General features: G+C 38.1%; 1 protein-coding gene across 1 annotated transcript; it reads right to left on the bottom strand.

The window, feature by feature from the left end:
* Positions 1 to 3,635: 3,635 nt before the first annotated feature.
* LOC124132141 (cephalotocin receptor 1-like) lies at positions 3,636 to 26,005 on the bottom strand. The gene is made up of 2 exons (XM_046495838.2): positions 24,853 to 26,005; positions 3,636 to 11,309 (listed from the first exon to the last, which is right to left on the bottom strand). The coding sequence occupies exons 1-2, from the start codon at positions 25,820 to 25,822 to the stop codon at positions 11,053 to 11,055; spliced, it is 1,227 nt and encodes a 408-aa protein (XP_046351794.1). The 5' UTR covers positions 25,823 to 26,005; the 3' UTR covers positions 3,636 to 11,052.
* Between the last annotated feature and the right edge of the window lie 1,699 nt (positions 26,006 to 27,704).

Genomic DNA, 27,704 nt, shown 5'->3' with positions numbered 1-27,704 from the left:
GCAGGTCTTACTATTTGCAATGGCCATACATGTAACACTCTATCACATGTGGACAGAAGATTTTGAGATTTCATGTTACATGCTTTCTCCGGCGCCTCTAAAGCCTCGACTCAAGACATTAGTAGATTGCAGATCCCGTGTGATTTGGTGACATGCAGTTAAAATGACTGGTCTTATCCGCAGTCATTTCCTCAATGTTATAATATACTGAACCGCAAAAGAAACGTCACCCCAAGTATCATTGCATGAAAAGTTGTCATTTTAATATCTTGGTAATTTTTGTCAAAGTTGCTAAAATTTAGCATTACCTTGTCCGGAAAAATAAAATTGGATGATAAAAAAACAAAGCAGATTACAATAAAACCGATCGCCCAAACTCTTCACGGTAACGGCCATGGTAACCCGATGCACGTGAGTTCCGTGCAAATTGAAATGCACATGTGTTCCCCCATTTCTTGCCCTATAAAAATCCACCCAGATCGGATAACATTCATTCGTTATTGAATTGCTATCACATGCCAAGATTGACAAGAAATGAGCGATACCAAGCCCTTGGACGATTGCAAGCTGGACAAACCGCCCGGCAAGTAGCCAATGCATTTCAAGTCCACGTACATGTAAGGACCATATACAGGCTCCAGCAACAGTACCAGACCACCAATACTACAGATGACCCGACGTCAAGATCTTCAGATTGTGCGACAACATCTTCAAGATCGCTTTGTTACTGCTGCGGAAACTGCTCGACAGACCATGGGGACACACCAGCGACGATTGACGAGCAGACACCTCCACTGTCACAGGCCACACCGAGGACCCATTCTGACACCACGCTATCGCCACACCGAGGACCCATTCTGACACTACGCCATCGCCGGGGCCGTCTTCAATGGGCAGCACAGCACCAGCATTGGCGCCACCAGCAGTGGAGAGGAGTCCTCTTCTCAGACGAGAGCCGTTACTGTATCTCAACTGCGGATGGCAGAGAGAGATAGCCTGGGGACGCCATGGGGAACATTATTCGGATGTTTGTAATGTTGAGAGAGACTCGTGAGGTGGTTCGAGTATCATGGTGTTGGATGGAATTGGTCTTGCACAGGGGGTCACCCCTGTGGTCTTCCAGAACATCGGTCCAGGGGGAGGCAATGGTGTCACAGCAGCTCGGTACACTGATCAAGTCTTACCTCATTTGGCACGTCGCCGCAACCACGAGCTTAAGCTTGATATCGCCAAACTGCGAGTGCATCAGAACCATGCAGTGACCTGCCCTCAGTCCCGATTTAAATCCCATTGAGCACATGGGGGACGAGATTCAAAGACGACTGAATGACGTCCGACCAAGGCCGACAACTGCAGCTGAACTCAAGCTCAAGTGCCTATGGCCTTTATCAACTGTCTCATCCATTCCAATGCACATGGCGGACACAGGATATAATGACTTGTGATGCCATTTTCTCAGAGACATGTTGTGTTTCACTTTAAGTATATTTGACACTTTCATTTCAACCTTGATGATAAGTTTTGCCAAGTTTCATCTTTTTAATATGTCTCAAAGTATGTTTACAGTGTTTGGACAATATATATCTGTCCATGGTGACGCTGTTTCTTTTGCAGTTCAGTATATATTAAGAATATTACTCGGGCTTAATGTACAGGGAAGTATTGAAAGGGTAGACTTTCCTACTCATGACCAAATGTGTTCTGAGAGTGCACTGGTCAAAAGTATGTACATGTACAAAACACCTGCTGTCGATATTTGATACATGGGGCAACTGAATATCCTGATCAGAAGACTGGTTTCACTACACTCTCAGTCAGCTTTGATATGGCAGTAATGGATGAGGAAGTATCTTGGATACCAGTTTATCTCAAAGAGTGATTGTCCCATTAAAGTCATTTAGGAGATCATGTCTACAGAAGAACACTTTACCATGCGCTCCTAACATCAGAAGCCAGACATCTGTACACACAGCTGTTGCCAGTACTTCACTTCGTTACAATATTACTGAAGTGACACACTTTTTTAAGACACTGCTCATTGAATTGATCGAATACCCCGTTAAGAATGAAGGGCAAAGCAAAACTATGTCACCGCAAACATGCAAACATCCCATAATGAAGTATTTGAAATGTTAAATACTCTGAATTGTGTGTGTATGTGCAGAATTACGTGTATTTATATGCTCACACCAAACATAGATGAGGACATTGTTAAGAGCTAGAACAATTGAGTATGGTTTCCAAAACACCTGATCATTCTCAAATGCCATGATTTTGCTACCTCAGCGTTTTACCAAAACGGAAGGGAGGTGTACAAAATGATGCGTGACCGAACATCGTGTTTTTTCTGAACAAGTATTGCCTCAAGTTCTTACACGATATATACACTTGGAAGTTTTAACACCGCCTTCTATTCATTTCCAAAGATAGAGCCGTTGCATCGTGTATTGTTTTTGACGAAACACATTCGGTTTCTTACATGATGACATGCACATATTCAAAATCAAATCAAAACTTTTTGTGACATGCATTGCTGAAACGACTTCAGTGTACCAACTCTCCATCGGGCATTTGTGGTATCGTAGACATTTTCTCGAAATAAGATCACCGTCAAATGTTGATATCTCCAAAAGGTACACGCTGGTTCGGGATATATGACAATAAAAAGTGTGGTGTTTACCCTTTTCCAGTTGTATAAATACTATGTCCAAATATGGATTAAGATTCGTAAGCAATGCCTATCTATTCTGAGGAAGGTCAATGAAATGAATGGTGATTAAGACTATCCAAGTTTCCATCACAAATACAATTAACGAAGAACTTGTTTCTGTAAATGCAATATTTTAATAACATGTTGTAACATGTACATTATAATCACTGGGAAATATAACTAGATAGATATATCGTGATGTCGGGAGAATTGTTTAGGTTTGTTTCGTATTTTCACTTCATCCGCATTACAACCCACCCGAGGTGTTAACTTGATCGTGAGCCCTCTTCCGTTAACATGAACATCAAGTAATTATTTTATTACCCTCCAAATCTTAGACATTATTTTAATGATTGCACGTGCGGTCAGGTAGGCTATTGGTTACAGTCTTCTCCCGAAGAGACTCAGAATCATTACATAAAAAAGTAATATGAAACCCAATATTCTCATTGACGCCTTTGCATGTGTTTGTGACGGATACCACTGAAGGGGCGGGTTACTTTCATCTTACGCGAACACCTGGTATCATCACTATTCGTTAGTAATTCATAAACATATGATGATGATGTGATCGGAAACATAGAATGGAGTCTGCTTTTACCACCGGTTTCTTATGATTATGGAAATGGCTTTATCGTTTTTATATGCAAATTAAACTGAAATATACTACTTCTGAAGAAAGAAGATTGTTCCAGAGATAAATATCGGCTACATTACGCCCAGCACGTTAAGATGAATATAACGAAACTCCAGGGTTACAGAAGAAGAATTAATATTAACATCATCATGATAAACCAATTGCACCGATGTATCAGCTGCATCTGGCATTTTACTGAATGCATCGATATCGTAAGTAGCATATCCACAGAGCTGCAACAAATGTCTGCAACTGAATGCATAACAGACTCATGATCATATTCGGATAGATTTATTCTGTCCTGTAATTAATATTCAATAGATATATCTCAGTTTAGACGTGCTACATGCTCACATACTGGAGCTCTGGCTTCCGTCTAATAAGCACAACTGATCACTAATTTATAATGCCTTACAATACAAACTTTAAAAACAATATTAAGCAAGGGATGTGATGATAAATTGCAAAGGCAATTATATAACATGAGATTAACAGGTACATTTACAGGTGCAATAAATCGATTTGTTTCTTCTTTAAAATACCCTTGTTGTGATGGAGAAACATTCCAATGTCACTTTGAAATGGAATGTCCGTATGATAACGCTGTAAGATTTGCTTTAGAAGGTAAAACTGATCTTAATGGCCTATCCATTGTTAATGTTCAAATACCGGCTTGTTCGGGGACGTGGAAATACATGTATTTAGAATCAAACAAAACAAGAGCAATGTCATAAAACATATTTTATGAGAAGTTGTTTCAGTTATTCCGATTTGTTTTGTCGTAAAGTGTACTATGTGAAAGTATCAAATGTACTCGTGATGTTTACCTTGTGAAAGTATCATGTGTACTTGTGATGTTTACCGTGTGAATGTATCAAATGTACTTGTGTTGTTTACCGTGTGAAAGTATCAATTGTACTTGAGATGTTTACGGTGTGAAAGTATCAAGTGTACCTGCGATGTTTACCGTGTGAAAGTATCGTGTGTACTTGTGATGTTTACCATGTGAAAGTATAAATTTTACTTGTGATGTTTACTGTCTGAAAGTATCAAATGTACTTGTGATGTTTACCGTGTGAAAGTATCGTGTGTACTTGTGATGTTTACCAAGTGAAAGTATCGAATGTACCTATAATGTTTACCGTGTGAAGGTATCAAGTGTACTTGTGATGTTTACCGTGTGAAAGTATCAAATGTACTTGTGAGGTTTACCGCGTGAAAGTATCACGTGTACTTGTGATGTTTATCATGGGAAAGTATCAAGTGTACTTGTGATGTTTACCGTGTGAAAGTATCAAATGTACTTGTGATGTTTACCGTGTGAATGTTTCATGTGTACTTGTGATGTTTATCGCGTGAAAGTTTCAAATGTACTTGTGATGTTTACCGTGTGAATGTTTCATGTGTACTTGTGATGTTTACCATGTGAAAGTTTCAAATGTACTTGTGATGTTTACCGTGTGAATTTATCGTGTGTACTTGAGATGTTTACCGCGTGATAGTATCATGTGTACTTGTGATGTTTACCGTGTGAAATTAACATGTGTACTTGTGATGTTTACCGCGTGATAGTATCAAGTGTACTTGTGATGTTTACCGCGTGATAGTATCAAGTGTACTTGTGATGTTTACCGCGTGATAGTATCAAGTGTACTTGTGATGTTTACCGTGTGAATTTTTCATCTGAACTTGTGATGCTTACCGTGTGAAAGTATCATGTGTACTTGTGATTCTTACCGTGTAAAGTACCTTGTGTACTTGAGCTGTTTACCGTGTGAAAGTATCAGTGTACTTGTTATGTTTACCATGTGAAAGTTTCAACTGTACCGGTTGTGTTTACCGTGTGAATGTATCATGTGTACTTGTGATGTTTACTGTGTGAAAGTATCAGTGTAGTTGTGATGCTTACCTCGTGAAAGTATCAAATGTACTTGTGATGTTTACCGTGTGAATGTATCATGTGTACTTGTGATGCTTACCGTGTGAAAGTATCATGTGTACTTCAGATGTTTAATGTGTGAAAGTATCAAGTGTACTTGTGATGTTTACCAAGTGAAAGTATCAAGTGTACTTGTGATGTTTACCGTGGGAATTTATCATGTGTACTTGTGATGTTTACCGTGTGAATGTATCATGTGTACTGGTGATGTTTACTGTGTAAAAGTATCAAGTGTACTTGTGATGTTTACCGTGTGAATTTATCGTGTGTACTTGTGATGTTTACCAAGTGAAAGTATCAATTGTACTTGAGATGTTTACCGTGTGAAAGTATCATGTGTACTTGTGTTGTTTACCATGTGAAAGTATCATTGTACTTGTGATGTTAACCATGTGAAGGTATCAATTGTACTTGAGATGTTTACCGTGTGAAAGTATCATGTGTACTGGTGATGTTTACTGTGTGAAAGTATCATGTGTACTTGTGATGTTTACTGTGTGAAAGTATCAAGTGTACTTGTTATGTTTACTGTGTGAAAGTATCAAGTGTACTTGTGATGTTTACCGTGTGTACTTGTGATTTTTACCAAGTGAAAGTATCAATTGTACTTGAGATGTTTACCGTGTGAATGTATCATGTGTACTGGTGATGTTTACTGTGTGAATGTTTCATGTGTACTTGTGATGTTTACCGTGTGAAAGTATCATGTGTACTTGTGTTGTTTACCATGTGAAAGTATCATGTGTACTTGTGATGTTTACCGGGTGAAAGTATCATGTGTACTTGTGATGTTTACCATGTGAAAGTATCAATTGTACTTGTGATGTTTACCGCGTGAATGTATCATGTGTACTTGTGATGTTTACTGTGCGTAAGTATCATGTGTACCTGCGATGTTTACCGTGTGAAAGTATCATGTGTACTTTTGATATTTACCGTGTGAAAGTATCATGCGTACTTATGATTCGTATTGTGTGTAGGTATCATGTGTACTTGTGGCGTTTATCGTGTGAACATATCATGTGTACTGGTAGTGTTTACGATGTGAATGTATCAAGTGTTCTTTTGATTTGTACTATTAGAAAGTATACTTGCCATGTTTACTGTGTAAGAGTAGCATGTGAACTTCTGATGCGTACTGTGTGAAAGTATCAAGTGTCCTTGAGATGTGTACTGTGTGAAAGTATCACATGTACTGGTGATGCGTACTGTGTGAAAGTACCAAGTGTCCTTGAGATGTGTACAGTGTGAAAGTGTCAAGTGTCCTTGTGATGTGTACTGTGTGAAAGTATCAAGTGTACTGGTGACGTGTACTGCGTGAAAGTACCAAGTGTCCTTGAGATGTGTACTGTGTGAAAGTACCAAGTGTCCTTGAGATGTGTACTGTGTGAAAGTACCAAGTGTCCTTGAGATGTGTACTGTGTGAAAGTACCAAGTGTCCTTGAGATGTGTACTGTGTGAAAGTACCAAGTGTCTTTGAGATGTGTACTGTGTGAAAGTACCAAGTGTCCTTGAGATGCGTACCGTGTGAAAGTACCAAGTGTCCTTTTGATGTTTACCGTGGGAATGTATCATGTGTACTTGTGTTGTTTACCATGTGAAAGTATCATTGTACTTGTGATGTTTACCATGTGAACGTATCAATTGTACTTGTGATGTTTACCGCGTGAAAGTATCAAGTGTCCTTGAGATGTGTACTGTGTGAAAGTATCAAGTGTCCTTGAAATGTGTACTGTGTGAAAGTAGCACGTGTACTTGTGATGTTTACCGGGTGAAAGTATCATGTGTACTTGTGATGTTTACTGTGTGAAAGTATCAAGTGTACTTGTTATGTTTACTGTGTGAAAGTATCAAGTGTACTTGTGATGTTTACCGTGTGTACTTGTGATTTTTACCAAGTGAAAGTATCAATTGTACTTGAGATGTTTACCGTGTGAATGTATCATGTGTACTGGTGATGTTTACTGTGTGAATGTTTCATGTGTACTTGTGATGTTTACTGTGTGAAAGTATCATGTGTACTTGTGTTGTTTACCATGTGAAAGTATCATGTGTACTTGTGATGTTACCATGTGAAAGTATCATGTGTACTTGTGATGTTTACCATGTGAAAGTATCAATTGTACTTGTGATGTTTACCGTGTGAATGTATCATGTGTACTTGTGATGTTTACCGTGTGAATGTATCGCGTGTACTTTTGAAGTTCACCAAGTGAAAGTGTCAATTGTACTTGTGATGTTTACCTAGTGAAAGTATCAGTGTTCTTGTGACGTTTACCGGGTGAAAATATCGTGTGTACTTGTTATGTTTACCGTGTGAAAGTATCAATTGTACTTGTGATGTTTACCGTGTGAAAGTATCTTGTGTACTTGTGATGTTTACTGTCCGTAAGTATCCTGTGTACCTGCGATGTTTACCGTGTGAAAGTATCATGTGTACTTTTGATGTTTACCGTGTGAAGGTATCATGTGTACTTTTGATATTTACCGTGTGTAAGTATCATGCGTACTTATGATTCGTATTGTGTGTAGGTATCATGTGTACTTGTGGCGTTTATCGTGTGAACATATCATGTGTACTGGTAGTGTTTACGATGTGAATGTATCAAGTGTTCTTTTGATTTGTACTATTAGAAAGTATACTTGCCATGTTTACTGTGTAAGAGTAGCATGTGAACTTCTGATGCGTACTGTGTGAAAGTATCAAGTGTCCTTGAGATGTGTACTGTGTGAAAGTATCACATGTACTGGTGATGCGTACTGTGTGAAAGTACCAAGTGTCCTTGATATGTGTACAGTGTGAAAGTTTCAAGTGTCCTTGTGATGTGTACTGTGTGAAAGTATCACGTGTACTGGTGATGTGTACTGCGTGAAAGTACCAAGTGTCCTTGAGATGTGTACTGTGTGAAAGTACCAAGTGTCCTTGAGATGTGTACTGTGTGAAAGTACCAAGTGTCCTTGAGATGTGTACTGTGTGAAAGTACCAAGTGTCCTTGAGATGTGTACTGTGTGAAAGTATCAAGTGTCCTTGAGATGTGTACTGTGTGAAAGTATCACATGTACTGGTGATGCGTACTGTGTGAAAGTATCAAGTGTCCTTGAGATGTGTACTGTGTGAAAGTATCACGTGTACTGGTGATGTGTACTGTGTGAAAGTATCAAGTGTCCTTGAGATTTGTACTGTGTGAAAGTATCAAGTGTCTTGAGATGTGTACTGTGTGAAAGTACCAAGTGTCCTTGAGATGTGTACTGTGTGAAAGTACCAAGTGTCCTTGAGATGTGTACTGTGTGAAAGTATCACGTGTCCTTGAGATGTGTACAGTGTGAAAGTACCAAGTGTCCTTGAGATGTGTACTGTGTGAAAGTATCATGTTTTATTTGTGATATATAGCGTGTGAAGGGTAAAGTGTATTTGTGATGTTTACCGTGTGAAAGTATGAACTACAATTGTCGTGATGTGTAAATATCAAGTGTAAATATCAAATGCACAATATATGTTTACCTTATACCTTTAGGTGCGATACGTTTATTCAAGAGTATCATCTTACCAAAGGCATTTATGAGTTCAAATGTAACGACTCAACCAATATCTCAGCCATACAGTAATAATAAAGAATCTGCAATCAAACAAAGGACAGCAAAACAGTAAGGTAAAATATTAAGCGTTTCATATGTAACGTACCAAATAGATCAAACGTAATGCGACAGTTGTATGAAGTACAATAAAATAATGCGTTTGCTCACATAAAGTACCTTTCATGTGGAAAGGTTTATGGACGTTTTGGCCTGTGAAAATATGGAGCTGTTTTACATTAATTGCCTGGGCACTGCATCTGTGCTCGGGTAATCCATTTTAAAGTATACTAAGGTTGTATTTCTTGGTAATCAACCTGCAGGGAATAAACCAAAAGGATGCTCGTGGGAGTAACGAACATACAGCATTGTATGATATTATAGGATTACTTAATTACAACGACGAGCAACCTATTTTAATCACAGTTTACATAACTGCAGTTATCGACAAGTCGAAGCAGTGACTTGACGAATAGATACCAAAAATGGAGAACAGTATGCTTGAAACCTATCCAATTACATATCCAATACAAAATAGTAGGATACTAATGCTTGTAATTCTGTTATCGACACTGTCTCCTTATGTCCTTAAAAGACTATTAAACCGAAAGCCATGTGCATCAACAAGGATTTTAGTGTTATACTCCACTGTGTAAATGTTTCTTGTGTTGGGATGTTCAAAGAAGGTTTATGAACAATTTCATTACATTCGACCTGTCCTGACATTTGCTTTTTGTCGATTATTTTGCACACGATTATCAAAGATAACTACATACAGTTCCGCCGAATGAACTTCAACTAGTTAATATTAATCTGTTGATAATTCTGATAATTCCACAAGGCTCTCAACATTCAATACACATTCCTGCTACATACATGTTATTTCATCAAATTACGAAACAATTGATCCCATGTAATTACAGCACCCCAAATCAGTTTGCTTTGTTCTCAAACAGGAACAGGCTTGATTGAAACCAATGACAGACTGAGTGTTTTCCGGCCGTCTTAACTAGATCGCTTGCACATCTCAACGATCTTCACATTACCATCGTGTCGTGGAAGTTCGTTCCTCTCATGAATTCACTCCATAATGATTAAACCAAACTGCAGTCGCGTTTGAAGGTTAGTATAGGTCATGTGTGCAAATCCTCTCTGTGCCTGCTCTTCTGGTTACAGCTCGAAACATCAACACAGTATCAGGGCTATTACAAAAAAACACCTTAAAATAGAAAATGACTTATTTTTCAATTATTGTCAATCTTCTTTCAAACCATTTAAATGGCATTTATTTGTGAATGGTGAAGGGTAATTGTTTGCAGTTGTTTAGTCACACAACTACGATAATAAACGAGCCAAACAGAAATGAAATCCATTGCTTACGATTGTTGGAAGGTTCAACTACTTCCGTTCTCCCAATTTTCACATGAATGAAAAGACGATAATATGGCTGCCATATATACACATACTGAGCACATATACGTGGGATATTCTTGATTATGTAAATATGTAAAGAGGGAAAATGGTGTGTGACGTAAGCGTTCTTTAGAGACAAGGAAAATTGTTGGCAAAATATCATACACGCAGTCCTCTATTCAAAATTATTTCAATTCAAAATCAAGCTTGAGTCAACTTAAACCAAATGACATGTATATGTGTCAATATCCTTTACAAAATTACTCGACAGTGTGTATATTGCCATCAACATATAAAGCGCCTGATAGGTGCGTATGAGATTGGCATGAATTACTTGCAGATTATGTGTGATTATTTTACATATAATTCATATTTATGTTTGATTTGAAATGCGTTTGAGGAGATATGCGTTAATGATATCAAGAGGTTCTCTGAAACTCAAGCGACTGCTGATATAATCACGTTGCTAATTCCGTTATCGTATTTAAAACACGAATACGTACAATTAATAACCTACCACCATTTGTAGTAAATTCACATATTATACTTATGAAACTGTAATAATAATCACGGTACAAGTCTATTATGAACATTCATAGTTTTTGCCTATGAATGGAAGTGAAATATGGAAATAGTACAAAATTTCCTTCTTTTGCGCAACATCATACCGATGTATTTAACATGTACGTGTATCAAGTAAGCCTTAGTAATATATTACTTTTTCGACAATGACCAGTATGGTTGTTTCGCATAGGTCCACGTCATTGTGTCCTTACAGGATTATGTACAGGTATTATGCACCCTGTTGTTGGTGTCACATCTTTCGCTGAGATGGTAGCTGCCGCTTGAGTCTGAAGGTCTGAAACAACCAACACAAACACATTGAACATGGTCGTCTCTCCGGTTCAGGTTTCTGTTTTTTCGAACAAAGAGCTTCTTAAGTTCGCTGCAGACGGTGTCGCTGAAGGCCACGTAGATCCAGGGATTGGTGCAACTGTTGAGGCTGGCGAGCAGCAGGATAATTGAATAGATTGGACCTGGAAGGAGGAGGAACAATGTACAAATTTCACGGTTTACCAGAGAAACATTAATATATCAGAAATGCTACATTGAGATCAGCTGTTGCAGATCACTGGACAGGACAATGAAAACGTCTTAAATTAAGTATGCTCAGAGATCAGAAAGCATCCCCTATATAGATAAGATGGGTGAATTAAATTAATATAAGCAAACCCTTTCTTTCGAAACCATGGTTTAATGTACACTTGAATCCCATTAACCCAACAGGAATGGACCTTTGCATCAACATCGCATAGTAGCAAGCAAACGTTCATGTAACGTTGAAATTTGGCACATCAATTTCTGAGAATGGATATATTTTCCCTAAAAGTGAATAAGAAACGATTTATATCGTCAACAATGTGCATAAAGGTAACTTATACCCTTTATCATCCACAAATAGTTGCAGATCGTGATCACTGCCATATTCTTTTTTTAAATTTTAAATTCTTTATCTTTATATCACGAATGAATCTGAACTCTACATGTAGCGCTACATACATGTATACCTTTTAAATATCAGCCTCTCTCATGCTTAAACATTTTCCACAGTTGAAACAACATTTTTTAATTTACCAAAATAACTATGTCACGCGCAATGTGTAATGGTATTTTGGTCATCATATCTTCAGCAGATATCGCTGCTTGTGTTTCAACTGATACATATTTGCTAAAGATCACAGACGTGACATAAATCATGCTGACGGCGAAAGAGAGTCATTTCATCAATATAAGTGAACCCTTAATACTGGGCTTCGTCAATGCTTTATTTTCTGTCGGTAGTATATAAAATGGTCATTCATCATGGTCATCTTCATAAATGAGCTTATAACTATAAGTGAATGAGGATGTTGTTCATGCTATGGCCGGTTCGCCCCGATTATGTTTCTAGGTTTGTCAGCACCATGTCCGTGCTCGTGGGTTTCACCGAAGTGGTTAACATCTGAGACCTGCATCACTTCGGGCTTTCCTCCCACATAAAGCTGACAGGCCGTGATATAACTGGAATACTGTTAAAAGCGGCGTTAAACCCAACTCACTCACTCACTCATGCTATGGTTTGAATGAAGTTTGGCTTTCTTTGGGAGGGAAAAACAATCAACAGTATAACACCGAACAAAAAGAATCAAACTACAATTATTGTACAAGAAAATTATAAATTAAACATATCCAAAGATATTAAGATCAAGATACACTGATCATTTGAAATATTTTACAGCATATTATACACACGTGTAACTGTGTATGTTAAAATAACCATTCGTGTAAAAATGTATTTCATTACCTAGTTACATGTAGTTACAACAACTGATAACAACATTGAGAGATATATGAGATGGGTATATCTTGTGTTATTGATGCATTTTGAGTGTCGTCGACTGAAATTGTCGCTACATATTCGTGTGTTTATAGAAGTTCAATTATATCAATCAGTGTCTGCAAGAGATTCAATTGTTTCTGTTGTGATTACAAAATTTCTTGCTTGGAGTTAAAAGACACCATTTACGCCATAAATTAGTTGAACTAAGTTAAAATGAGTTGAATTGTGTGTCATAATGCTTGTATACAAACCTTTGTGTATTTGCTAAAGAAAAACATGAGTTTTGAGCAAAGGAAAATATTCATATGGGCGACATAGTTTAAATTTTGAGTTTTGGAAAGATGTTTTTTAATTTTTTTCTTCCCTTTTTATGTACCCATGAGAACAGCATATTTATTCAATTCTGTAAATACCTTTGACAGAGACTGGCCACAGCATGGACATTTTCTGGGCAAATGGGTTTCCAGAATTAAAATAGGACGTGTTCATGAATTCGAAAACTGACACTGATAAGTAATTGCCCTTTTGGAGGGATAACGTATTTCTATTGCAATTACACAATTATAGACCCATTATTATTTTACGCCCACGAGGACTGTCAATATTGATATGGAATCGTTATGTTGATAAATGACATGCTGTAAACCCATCAAGGTACCTCTACAAATTACAATTTACGACGTATCACTCGATGCATTGGAACTGTTACGGGTCGAAAAGATAAACCAGAATTGGTATTTGATTGATATCTCCTGTATTTATATAAAAACCTAAATTCGGTTTGTCTCATCGGATATCTTCCGACATTTTTGAAAGCGACTTTCAGACGCCAGTTTTGGCCACCTACTTACAATAATAGGATTTGTACGCGGGTTTGAGAGATGGGGGTGGGTGTCGTGGTTAGCGTCCTCAACACAAAGGTTTAAGTACAATCTTTTGTAAATAACTGTTATTTTTAGCTACGGACGTTAGTTAATGCACGTTACTATATGTTAATTAGAATGTGGCCCCGATGTACACATGTGTGTATCTGATGTAAATGCGGCACACCCATTATTCAAACTACTACTTTCGAGAAGTATATCTATGTTGATGTTTAATTATATATGTATGTATGATAATGCTTTCAAATACAATTTCTAGGTGTAATCATATCGATTGTGACATTATGATACTATAACATCTTTTGCTTGGAAATAAAAGCGACAAAACCATCGGTTTGAAACAACTGATGGAGGGGCCTCTATGACACGATCGGTGGATAGGCTCCTTCTCTAACTGATGTAATATAGTAATTCTGTTAAAACAAAAGCGACAAAACCCTTTTCATAATCATCAGAAATCACTCCTGAAAGAATAGTTCATTCTACCTTCAAAGTTGAAAAATGTAGACACCAAAGAATGAAGCTGATGGAATTTTTTTTACATAAAAGAAAGTTTTACTATTGGAAAGTTGGCACCATGCCTCTTGTTATAGTCTTGTGGATAGCCTGTTGCCATATCTATATCTTTTTGCATAATCATCAGATCAACAAGGAAGGAGCATGTGGATGCCTACTTTTTGTGTGAAAGTGCTATCCGCAAATGTCGCAGAGCTATGATCTACGAGGAAGTCCAGCATTTCGTACATTGTGATCTCAGTAAACTTCAGATGACATTTAACCCATAGATCAAATATGCCGTGATATATAAGATTAAATACAAACTTAATAATTACTCCTTTTTTCAACTTGTTAGTAGGTACCATATACATTGAAAGTTTTCAGTTACCAGCTAAAGTCAAGATATTACATGATCAGTTCATTCAAACGAGACTATGTTGTATTCCATTCACATGAACACACACTGACATCAGACAAGCGCCTCATCCATCAGAAGAACAATCGAGGTTACACGTTTTAACTTTGACTTTACACTTAAGTATATTTAATCAGACAGATTACGTGACGCGATCTACGACTTCAATATCGTTGTTCGTGTTGGTCACTCAGTGGGACAAATAGGGTTCAATGAACAGTATGGAGCAAGATCAGATACATGTCTTCATTGACACGTCATAAAATATCTGATTCAGTGAACTTAGGCAGATGGATATTGGACAGCCTTTCAAAGCAATCTCCTGGTCACATCAGAATTATTATCGAACCTTATCTTTTCCCTTATACCAAGTATGCGCAAAAACAGCATGATTCAAAATATATACAAAACATCAAAACACGGGGCTGTGTACTCGCGGGCAGATGACCACGGAAAACTCTGATCACTGTTTTGGATTAACGAGACTGATTAATAAGTGATTTTGGTAATTCGTCGGATTGTCGGATTAACGAGTGTCATATTAACGAGACTTGGCTGTATATCTAAGCATGGTCGTAAATACGATATAGTACGTGGTTGGGAGCCGAAAGTGGCAGATATTTCAGTTGTATGTATGAGTTTTATTTCCTGTTGGGGCAAGTCTAAAGGTTCATGACATTTCAAAGTTCACCCCAATCCTACAATTAGTTCACGAAAAATATTCTCATGGCGAAAGATAGATTGAGTCCACTTGAGCAATATGCATTAAAACATTGTATTGAGAAATCGTCAAAGTCCTAGGGACAAGCAGTACAGGTTCGATCCTATTACTATTGAATATACTAAAGCTGTATGCCCCAAGACTTCACCAGGTGCCGATCTTGACAAACAGCTGTAGAGCAGGTACCCTACTATTCCTCAATGTTGCTGCATTCACGTTATGAACAGGTTTGTTGGTGATAGAAGTGGGTGGTACTTTATTCATTAGCTGGAACAATTATAGTTTTATGTGCACTGTTAGGTCTGCACGTGGCAGAAGCGTAATTCCCAAGAAAACTGACACGATAACGAGAATTTATATTATATTCAATCTAACGTAACTCACTGACCGAGCATCATTTGTAAACAGTGCGTGTGATACCACTATTGGAACATAACATTGTGTCCAGCACGGTTAGACATTGAAACGCCCCGCTCAATAACAGCTTTTGCCTCCAGGAATTATCATAATCCCATTACTCGAGCGGACGTCAAAACAACTGACATCTAGATATCTTTCTTGAAAATCCGAATGTGGATCGGATAATTGAAACCGTGCTTCTTGAAGATGGCAATATCAATCGTGTCATCGAATTGATTCTTGAATATATGAAATGTTACTTCTGTCGTAAAAAAACATTCTGGAAAATGCCATCATTGTATAAAAACTACTTCTCCACATACTTGACAAAACTTTTTTCATTATCATATTAAGTAAAGTGGCAGAATAAAAATATAATGTGATTCTGTTGATCAAATTGTTTTGTATGAGTTGCTTCACATCAATCAATGAAAACATTGAATTATACAAACATAGTGTAGAGGAAAACATGTTTTCAAGTTTCAATTACAACAATGGCAGCAGTTTCGAAAATAGGTAAGCATTGAATTAACACATTGTTAATATTCTGTTGATATTATCTTGGAAACGTTCCCCACTTCATAGCGAGAATTAAGAGGTTACTAAATACATGCATTACGGGAGTCACACTCGCTACAACACATATCCGATGATGGTCGACACAAATAGTATATCTCAAAGTAATTTAATAGAGAAACTTGAAGATAGTTTTGCTAGGATCAGTAATGTTATTCGCCTGAGCATACTTGCGTAGGTTTGCTTATAAACGGTGTGTAAGACTGGGTGTAATGATGTAATTCCAACAAAACAGAAATGTTAGTGATGGCCTGTTAAATGTCAGCAACAAAATGACTAAACAATCACAGTGCAACCCAAAAAAGCAAATGCAATTCTGGTAGATGCAGTCTAAGAATGAGAACAATAATGACTTGGAATACTGATGCATTTTTGTTACCCTAGCACAAAATCAATCTGGGTATTAGACGTTGAAATTAAACAACATGATTCAAGACCTGAGCTGCCTGTTTGAATAATGAGTTGTGCCTGCCAACAGAGGAATTTTTTGTGCAATTATTTTCGCTTCATATGATAAATGAATTCTCCAGACGTAATACTGTGTGTTTCAGGTTAGTCCGTTTATGCATCAATGTTTAAACATACATTTCAACGATAGCACTATTTAGATGGAGGGCTCGAAATATAGCCCTCAACGAAATATTTTTGACGGAAATGAATATTTTCACTGAAAAACAACCAAGCTCGTATACATATCTTGAATGGACAAATCATGTGAGCGGAAGCGTGGTAATTTCCAGTGCGTGTATTGTTCACACAATAACAACTTCTTGGTGCATTTGCAAAGCAATGCCTTCCTTTTATTTTACTTTTTTTAAAAATCAGAACAATATCAGCTCTCCACAGAGTGGACACGTGTACATGACAAGGGCAATCGATTTGAGACAACGGTACAAATCACTGCGATTGTTTTATTAAATTAAGGCAAATGTTAATGAAGTTTTTGATAGGCATTTAGAAGTTGGGAGAACATAAATAACTGACACTTCTTTATATCAATGCGTCAGTTAGGTTTTACGGCGCTTTTAGGGATGTGTCAGTCACGTCAAAAATGGCCTTCACACATTACACATGTCGAGAATCGAACCCGGGTCGAGAACAAAACGAAAACGAATTCTGTCGTCCCATGTTGTCACTAATGAGTCTTTGCAGTCTCACCCTTTGTGGGTTCACAGTCTCTGTGACTTGGACTGATAGCACATATCGTTACTCATATTTTCAATCACAAGTTTTCCGATATATAGGCCGCATTGATATAGACAGAATATTGTTGACTGTTGCGTTTAACATTCACTCACTCTTTGTTGTTCCATATATACACCTGAAAAAAAGGTTAAGCACCGCTCACAATATTATACTTACATGTATAAGCATTAAAAACGCAATTCTGATAACATCTTCTAATTAATAAAAAACGAGTCACATCGTGTTTCGATAACATGTTCAAGTTTGTCTTTTTGCCTCCAGGTTCTTTCATTTTGGATAAAACTGGATTTGAACAACTAAGGGATCAATGTTGTTCTCGTTCTTTCATAGGGCCTTGGTTCGATCTCAAAAGGTGATATTGCGTTATTAATTATGTCTTGTAGGCAATTGTTTTTTTTCTTCTAAAAATCGTATGCTTTTTAATTTTATGACACACACATTTATATTTGTTTACAAAGTGACAGACACCACAATCAGTAATGTACTGACATATCTTTTTCCACGGCAATAGTAATTTGACAACCTTTTCAATCACTATCAGACAATTACTGAACGATATCAGATCATCGATACACCTGAAGCTTACGGGAGCCAAATTCCCTTGCCAATCCGAATAGAAATTGACTTGTATAGATTGAGAAAATGTCCAGCGAGGAGAAGCACAATTGGTGCCCTTTGGGATGCCTACTTCTTGCCTAAACGCCCTGTCCTCTGTGAAGAAGTCAAGCATTTCACGTATTGTTTTCTCAGTAAACTTCAGACGACATTTACTTTCAGTTTTGACAAATTGTCATGAACCTTTGAAGATAGCGATGTAACTACATGTATGTATATGATCACGAAATTGAGTGACAAATGCCCCATTGATCAAGAAAAATGCAATGTTTTAACAGAATTGAACTTGGTTCTTTTCTGGAATATCATTGCAAAAATTCGAATCCCGGTTCGCCCCGATTATGTGTCTAGGTTTTTCAGCACCATACTCGTGCTCCTGGGTTTCACCAAATGGTTAACGTCTAAAACCTGCATCACGTCGGGCTGTCGTCCAACATTGATATATAACTGGAATACTGTTCAAAGAGTTAACGTCTCTTTGAACAGTATTCCAGTTATTGTAGTGACTCAACTCACACACTCTTTCACTGCTCTCAAATATACTCCAAAACGTAGGGGGTATTCGAAAAATAACGGATGATTACAGAAATACAAATAGGTATCGAGTGCTGCTGATGGATGGATAAGAAAAAGGAATTTCTTGGTGTAACGTGACAATCAAGAAAAATATACTTTATGTTTTGTAAGGGTGTAAGCAAGCACGAAAAGCGAGGAGGGTCTGTAATCAAATCATAAAACGTTTGAGATGACTTGATCAATAATGGGTTATGCCCCCATGATTGATCAAACATGTAGGCCCAGTTCCACTCAGGTAGCGGATAGCCTTTGACGTCGGCGTACACGTCTACCGATCATGTTCTATGCTCTTTGGTCAGGAATCATGGCTGGCCATTGCATTCTGCTGATGTTTGGGTGCAGGAGGTAGTCAGTTACGATACGTCAACGGTGGACACGAGCGTTACCGTCTTGAACGACAAACGGCTCTTCCATTGACAATATGCAGTGACGTTGTTCTGGCAGTCATAGTGACCCCGCCCTATGTCATGACAGGCCCACCCCCAAAGCTGTCATAATGCCTTACGTTGACGTTAGCAAGATGCTCGTTAGGACGCCACCAGACACGTCCACGCCTTTCTAGAAAGTTCAGAGTGAATTTGGACTCATCTGAAAGCACTACACGCCACCGCGACCATCGGCGACTCCCCGGCGTATCTACGCTGTAAACATCATTGGCGTCTGGCTAGAATGTGCCGATTAGCTGTGCATGCAGACGATGTCTAATCGTCTGGTCAGTAATTTAAACCCTGATGGCCTAGCGCAAGTAAACAGCGATTTGATTGGCTGATTTGGCTCGGTTTCGCAAAGACTGGTTTCTGAGTATTCGATTCTGGACTTGTTTTGTTGACCTAGGAAATTCTGAGTTCTACGGGTTTGAAGCATACCAATAGCCCTGAGACGTTAATCACGACGAATTTCCAATCTGATAAAAAATTACTGCATTAAAGCATGAGTAGAAAGCTTACGTGTTACTGTGCATAGTGAAAATCAACATTGTTCAGAGCGATTTGATGATCTTTTATTGAAGCGTCAAAATCAATAATGACCCTCTACCCGCTGGTGTTGGGTGTGTTGGGGCTTTAGGTTTCGGCTGCAAAACAGTTCTTTCTTTGGCAATCATTTTTCAAAGCTGATCTATCTTACGAAGACCGATCACAACATTCATATTTCATGATCACCTATTTTTTGGAGACTATTCATTCTGTGAATATACAGAAAGTCCTTCCTTGATGGTAGGATTACGGTTGAACTTTGAGACAGGGATTTGGCGATACGTTTGCTGGTATGGATGGCTTTGGAATACAATACAAACGAGGAATGGACAAGTCTTCAGGTTTAAGGGTCAAAAGTTGTTAGTGTTGATGCCTGTTGTGGGAAGATTTCTACCCAATTTAACATACTGGCCTTACATGTGTCATTATTTCATGTGCCACTTATACCAAGTTCGTTACAGAATAGGTACAAAATAGGTTTAAACCAGTTCTGTTTCCTCTTTTTCAGCTTGTGCATTCTACCAATGACATCACACACTGACTTAACCCACTATGGAAAAAAACATGCAACAGGTTTATATTCTCTATTAGCTAATTCTTTGCATACTCTTCGACAGCATCCATGATGAACCCCATTGGTTGCAGGTTGTTCACGATATTTTGTATAATTTTTGAACAGCTGACCAAGGTCGTTATTGTCAACATTAAAGAAGACACTTGTGTTCATATGATCATTTTGGTTACAGTATGATGCGTCTTTACAGCCACAGAAAGTGGAATGTACGCTACCCTGTGAGCTGCCAAGTACACATTCTGCCATACGTTCTTGAACAACTTGAATGAGATGTAGTTCGTTCCTCTTGGTGGTTCTTGAAATATAAAATATTGTATGACATGAAGGGAAATGTTACTTACCTGTATACATGTAAGTTTTAAAAATTTGATAAAGAACTATATCTCTAGTCGATACAGTGGGTTATAGACCTATCTTTCAACAAAAGTTACTGGAGTCTTTAAACGAGAATAGCCTTGTAATTACTTTGTGCAGTCCTGAAGGCGAGGCAACACATCTCCCAAATTAATGGTTCTGTTTCATTTGGCCTCCGTCTTTGTGATGCCACAGAAGGTCGCAATACATTGACAGTTCGTTTGTTAGAGAGACTGTCACAGTCTTTTGTATTGTCATAACATTCAGGTGGCATTGTTGAACACAGCAGCCGAATCCAATTGTTTTCTCTGGGCATCCTATAAGGTCGACTATATGTATGGCTATTAGATTGTATATTTCTCATGCATAACTAATCTCACGGGAAGATAGGTCGTTGTGCTTGGTGACAAAACATAAACTGCAAAAACAATTGCAATTAATATTCAAAAATTTGGAAGAACACAGTTTTAGAATACATGAAGTACCCTTTCACTGCTGGTTGAACATAGGCATGTGCATCAGTGTGGGGCAGGGCCGAAGAAACTCTCAGGAGTTGCTTAACTTCACCTGATTTGTGACCCAATATATGAGTAGTCCACCAACTTAAAAAAGCACCGGCGATGCCCTTCAGTGCGGCCGAATAAATAACAAACATACACCTTAGCCGTCATTCTTTCCCATGTGGTATTCACTATAGTTTATGTCTCGAACATATGAGGGACAATTGACTCTGCGTATCTAACCATTTTTCCAAACGGAATTTGGTATATACAAAAATAATGACAGACGGTGTCAAGTAATGTGACATTCTTATATTACATGCATGGGTTTGGCAATCAGATTATGTGTATTAACTACATGACCAACCTGTTTTGATTAAAATAATACTTACCAAGTCTGTGTATTTTGTCGAATGTATGCTCTATTTCGTGTTTACATTTCATCACATACTGTTGCTTTTACACGTTTCTCGAGACAAGTCTGTGTATTTGGCGAGTATATGTTCTAATTGGTGTTAACATTTCATTAAATAATGCTGTGTTCACACGAGAGAAATGCCAGTGTTGATATTATATATATGTAGCTAAAAGGAAGACGTTATTTTGATATTTGCAAGGGTAATAGGTTATAAAGACCATGGCCTTGGTGGGATACACTCGTGGCCAAGAAGTTTAACTTAAGCTTCAGGTATATCGATGATCTGATATAGTTCAATAACCATCAAATAGCCAATTCCCTTCCACTGAATTACCCACCTGTACTTGAAATAAAGGAGACCAGTGAGACGGCCTCATCTGTTTCATATTTAGATCTATGCATAAAGATTCAAAGTGACAAAACACCCTCAACAAGAGGGATGACTTCAACTTTCAAATAGTCAACTTTCACTTCATGTCGACCAATATTCCAGCAGCTGTAGCTTTTGAGGTACAATCTAGCATGCTCTCCCTACCAAGCCTTCAAAGAGCGCCATATGACTCTTGCTCAGGAGTTGTTTAATCAAGTTTACGACATTCAAGGCCTCGGGAAAGCTTTCAAGATGTTTTATGGTAGACACGTGGAGGTCATTTACAAATTTGACGCATCACTGACAAAAATGATGGCCGATCCCTATTTTGTACCATATGTTCCCGTGTTCTGTTAGGTGAACACTTGACTTGCCTTTGCATGTGTTTGTGACACGGATGCCACCAGTGGGGTAGGATTCACTCACCTTTTCGCGAACACCTGGTATGATTTGTTTGTTTGTTGTTTAACGCCGCACTCAGCAATATTCCAGCTATATGACGGCGGTACCTGGTATGCTAACTATTTGATCATGATATATGTCGGAATCGTACAGTAGACTCAGCTTTTAGCGGAGATTTCTGTTGGATATGTTAAGGGTTTTGTCGCTTTTATTATCAAGAATACTGACTGTTACCGTCCATACTTACAGTGACGTGTTACAGATATGTATGGTCATATGCATTAACTACCCTAGATGTAATCAAAGTACATGCAGGTCATTCAAAACAAAGCCCTAATTTGATCTAATCATATGGGCAGTTCAATGATATTGAAATTCCTCTGCTCATTCTTTACTTGATCTAAGATACACCTTCCACTTGTATGCACCACGATCACTCTATTATTTCAAACGTAATCCGAAATTATTTCCTAGCGGTCGTAGGATTTGCGTTTAGACATCTTCGTAGCTATTCTTATCTTGTCGAACAATTCCACTGGGTTTCTAAAACATTTATAACAGTTACCTTGTTCCATGATGTGAATAAAGTCATCTGAAGAAAAGAATACGCGATATTCAAAATTTAATATTTCTATGACTTATGGGGCATTCGATTCTAGTTAATTTATAGCTCTTCGGCACTATGAGCACATTTATAACGACAATAAAACAACCATGTATTATTCTTGCTACTTGCATGTATTACTTTACTTATGTTTAATTTGTTGGTATATGTGTGCTATGCTGCGGTTAGCAACAATTTGCTCATCACACATTGGTGACACTAAGTACGACAAGGTGGTGCTACGTACATATTTATGCAGGTCATGCTGACCTAGCTTGTACCAGCTACATAAATCCCTTCCCAAATGCACTCTTAACCTTTCCAGTTTATTGCTTAGACAACGGCTTGTGCCTACAACAGCCACACCCGTCGTAGTCGTAACTATTTGTTTTGACAGGAAGGAAGTTTGACAGGAGCATGCGCAGACATGAGTTTCCTCTCAGGAAAGCTTACAAGCCTTCCTCCCACGCATGCGCAGTGGGTACAGGTCAGCAGCCATTGTTATCAGTTGTAAACAATGACAAGCAGTTTCCACCACCTCCCCAACCTCCTCCCAAAGTAACCTCATGGTCATACCAGATATGATATGAAATTTATATTTTGTCTCACTTTATGTATCATACTCAAACTTGGTAATTCTCAGGCCCGGCCCAACTATCCTCCTCAACTTGCTTGGAGGCCTACAGCCTTACTATCCTCCTCAAATTGCTGGGATAGTTCCCCCTAAAGTTCAATAATCCAGCCTTACTATCCTCCTCAAATTGCTGGGATAGTTCCCCCTAAAGTTCAATAATCCACATCCAACTTGTAGGCTAATTGTATGCTCATTTATCGCACCATTTTGTACCGTTCTGTGTAGTCACTCGCTGTGCTCTGAGGCTCAGAACTATAGCCAGCGTTTGATCCCAATGCTTGGGCATGACCGATGCTCGATCATGTACACACTTAGTGCCAACGATTTGGCCGTCCAGTTTTGCCGTGTCATGTTATTATTTGCAAGTGGCCAAATCGTTTCCAATGCTTGGCATGATTGATGCTCAATCATGGGCACCCGTAATCATACCTGAGAATTCCCCATACGCCAAATTTATAATTTTGTATTTTATCATAATAAATGTTTGAAACTACTTTGTGTTTGGTTGTCGTTATAAATTTAACATTATTGACAAATCAAACTACTTCCACGCAATGAAATATCGTCCAACGATATACATGTACCTCTGGATCCCCATAAATTGCATATCAGTCTCAAAACACCTGAAACTTTGCATTTCTATAAAGGATGTTATCGAATATAAGTGAAAATAGTAAAATATCAATAAGCCATATTGACATTGAGGGTAAGAATACGTATGTTGTGCCCTTAAACCTACAAGTCCAGTGCGTATGAAACAAGTGTGACGTGGTCACATAAGCTCCGCCCACTCATGAATATTGTAGACTCAAGACTATTGTAGGTTTAAGGGCACAACATACGTACCCAGTAACCTGGGAAATGGAAAAAGTTCATAAAGCTGTTAGACTTATACCACGACGTTGTGGTACGTACATGTACATGTAGTTCATAATATCAATCGCGGGTTTGTTTGGTCCAGACACGATTACTTACAAGCCGCATCATGTAGGTGGAATATTGCTGACTGTGGTGTTATCAACAAACACGATTCGAGTTAAACAGTCTTGTCAACCAGGTAGTGTCGACCCACAGGTAGGCTCGAAATATAATACAAGTACTTCTGAAACAATCGCGTTTGATCATGAGAAGCGCTATCTGACTGAGATTGGTTACCGTTGTACATGAGGCCATATATGTTTATGTGACTTGATAGTTATTCCAAATCCAATACCTCCAAGAATAGCTTTCGCAAACTTATACAGTAGGGTCTTTTGCTAATGAAAGGCATTAAAGTTGCATTTCTGTTATAGTTTTCAAGGATAGTAAAAGGATACAATTATCTTTCTAAATGTCAACTAAAGCTCAATAATTAGCTGTGCGTTATCTTAAACTTTTACTAAATGCAAATGGATTGTCGGGCTTGTTATTCTTGATGGGAAAGTTTAGTATCTCGTCAAGTGGATTGCATGCGCCATTGTCGGATACCTTAGGAACTTACCATTAAACGGAGCATTAGGATCAAACGCCGCCCACATCTGCGCTATGAAAAACGGTGACCAGCAGATCAGGTAACAGATGATAACCGTCATTGTCAGTTTGATAGTTTTCATTTTTGCTCTTGATATCCCATGCACAGGTGGCTTCGTTTGTACTGACTGGATGTTCTTTTCAAGCATGTCTTTTGGTACACCGTCCACGTTCTTGGATTTGCTTGAAACCCTGGAATTCTGAAGAGTAAACCTGGGTGTAAGTGTCTCCGCCATTTTCCCACTTTTCCAAACCGAATGACATATGCACCCATACGCAAGCGCTAGAATAAAAGTAGGAATGATATAGACGGAAACTGTAATCCAGGTAATGTAGAGTTGTAATTTCCATTCTGGTTCGAAAACACCCCAGCAATCATAGATTCCTGTTCCTGGTATAGTTTCCATGTAGGAAAATATTGCAACCTGGGGTATGCTAAAAAGAAGGGAGACAAACCACGCCACCATGACAAGTTTTTGAATCTTTCCGGAAGTCCATGTGGCGCTGGTAAGTGGCCGGCAGATGGCGTAGTAACGATCAACGGCTGTCGTTAGTAACACGTATGACGATGCGTACATGGCAACAATTTGGAAATACTTCACAAGCCTACAAAGCAGGTCTCCTCCCACGAATCTGTATGTAATATCCCAGGCGAGTTGAGGTAGTACATTAAAGAAAGCCACAAATAAGTCCGCCAAGCTGAGATGAACAATCATGAGATGCATTCTTGACAGCTTTTTCTTTCTTAACTTCAGCGTCAACATGACAACTGAGTTGCCGATGACTGCTAGGATAATGATAGAAACTTGCACGCCAATTTCAATCACGGCCAAATTTTCATCCCGCAGGTCAACTTTTGTACTGTTGACACTGCTCCTATTCACAGGCAAGGCCACTGTTGAATTAATGGTACCAGTAATGAGTAGACTAGGAGAACTCATTTTGACTGACCACTCTCTTCTGATCGACTTCGCAAGGAAAACAAAGACGCTAATTTATTGTGAAGGCATGAAGCGTCCGCGATGCAAGGCGTTGATTAGATCCACTTATCATCCGTTCCGGCCAAGGTCCAAACGTTCATACCCAAGTCTCAAGGGTAACATTTCCGTCTGAGGAGCTGTCTTCAGTCAGCGCTGCACTGAAACAAAAAGATAAAAAGTTGATGTAAAAACTCTACAAGAACGAAGATCAATATTTCGAAATAGGTTTTTGTTTTGTTGACATGAGGACACGAATTGTAATTGAACCGATGTTCCATCGCGACCTAGAAATGTATTTAAATATGAACAGATTACAGGTACTTTGTTACCTATGGTGGTTTATATGGTTGCTAAACCTCTAGGTTTTGTGTTTATTGTAGCTATTTCGTCCTATCCAATCCTTCGTAAATCTTTTCGAAAGTACTCTATTAGATTTAGGGTTCAAATCATCCTCTCTTCTGGACTGGTCGAAATTGATTATCAGTGTTTTACTCGGATAACGCAAAAGCATATATTCAAAGCGTTGTATTATGCCCATTAAAACGAAGATCATAATTTATCTTGATCCACTTTCACTTTGAGAAATCGGGTGTTTAATTCCACTAACTTGGTTCTATCTTGAAAGGTACTAAATGAAAACATGCTTAGACATTATGTGTGTACGGAAAGTGGAGAACGATGGATTTTAAGAAATCCTAATCACTTCTGTCTGGTATACAAGCCAATACGTTATGAAATACTAGTTAATTTAAGTACATGCGTTTCAATCACTGACACTAATTTCTAAGTATATTTACTCTGCAAAAATGGTCAATATTTTCTGAAAATCACGTACCGTTTATACTATTTGTTTCTGGTTGAGCAAACGAATGGCTGAGTAAAGATATGTGTCCATCTATATCAACTTTTAAACTTGAAATGAAATACAATAAAGTTTACAAATTTAATCATATCTAAGTATCCAGACGTTTCTATATGCATTCTTCCGCCCCGTTCTATTTTTGGTCTTTGTGCGACTTCGTCTGTGATGGGCCAACATGCTGTGCCTTATCAAGCGACGTCTTCAGATCGAGACTTTTGACGCAAGAAGACACAAGCTGTTATCTCAACGAGTCAAGTCAACTAACATAGTTAGCTCGTTAGTCAAAGCTTCACGCTCAGCCCCCAGACATAGCTCATGATTTCATTTACAAGAAAGGTCGATATTCCAATAACTCTCAATTAATTACGAATGCAGCTTTGTACTATTAAATGGTAGCAATATTTTATACAGTCAAAAGAAATAGGATTTTTTTGTAATTATCTTGATGGAGCGAGTAGTCAATACACATTACACATTGCCAAAATGGGATAAGAATCATGATGAAGTTATTGTGTCACATAATGGTTGTACGTTATGTTCACGATCAAAGAAAACTTTGCGTTTTAGTGCCTACTACTTGTCTTTGTGAACTTGTAGATTACTAATTACATTGCTTTCGTTAAAGGGATCGTATATTATCTGTGACAACTTGCATGAATTGTATGCTTTTCTTAATATTTCCCAAAAGGGTTTAAAGGATCGAGTTTCGTGACTTTCCAATATTATAACATGTGCGTTTTAGCTTTTCTCAAGGCTGAGTGGTCATACATGATTTAGTGCTCCTTTATTATTCTAAAGGACTGACGCTACGTCAAAGAATTTGATGACACACCATTGACTCACTAGTTGCTCGTTCATTATTTTCTCATTTCAAAATACATGTAAGTTCTTCAGATCAAAATGGCGTATGTTGTAAATGAGATATGCATATCAACGTTACTGGGAGTTAATAAGCATCATATGTAAACTGTGAGGTCTCAT

This window comes from Haliotis rufescens, unplaced genomic scaffold, assembly GCF_023055435.1.
Source record: "Haliotis rufescens isolate VD_foot unplaced genomic scaffold, xgHalRufe1.0.p SCAF_4, whole genome shotgun sequence".
NCBI lineage: Eukaryota > Metazoa > Mollusca > Gastropoda > Lepetellida > Haliotidae > Haliotis > Haliotis rufescens.
Note: the sequence above shows the minus strand (reverse complement) of the source record. Positions and strands in the feature narration are given on the sequence as shown.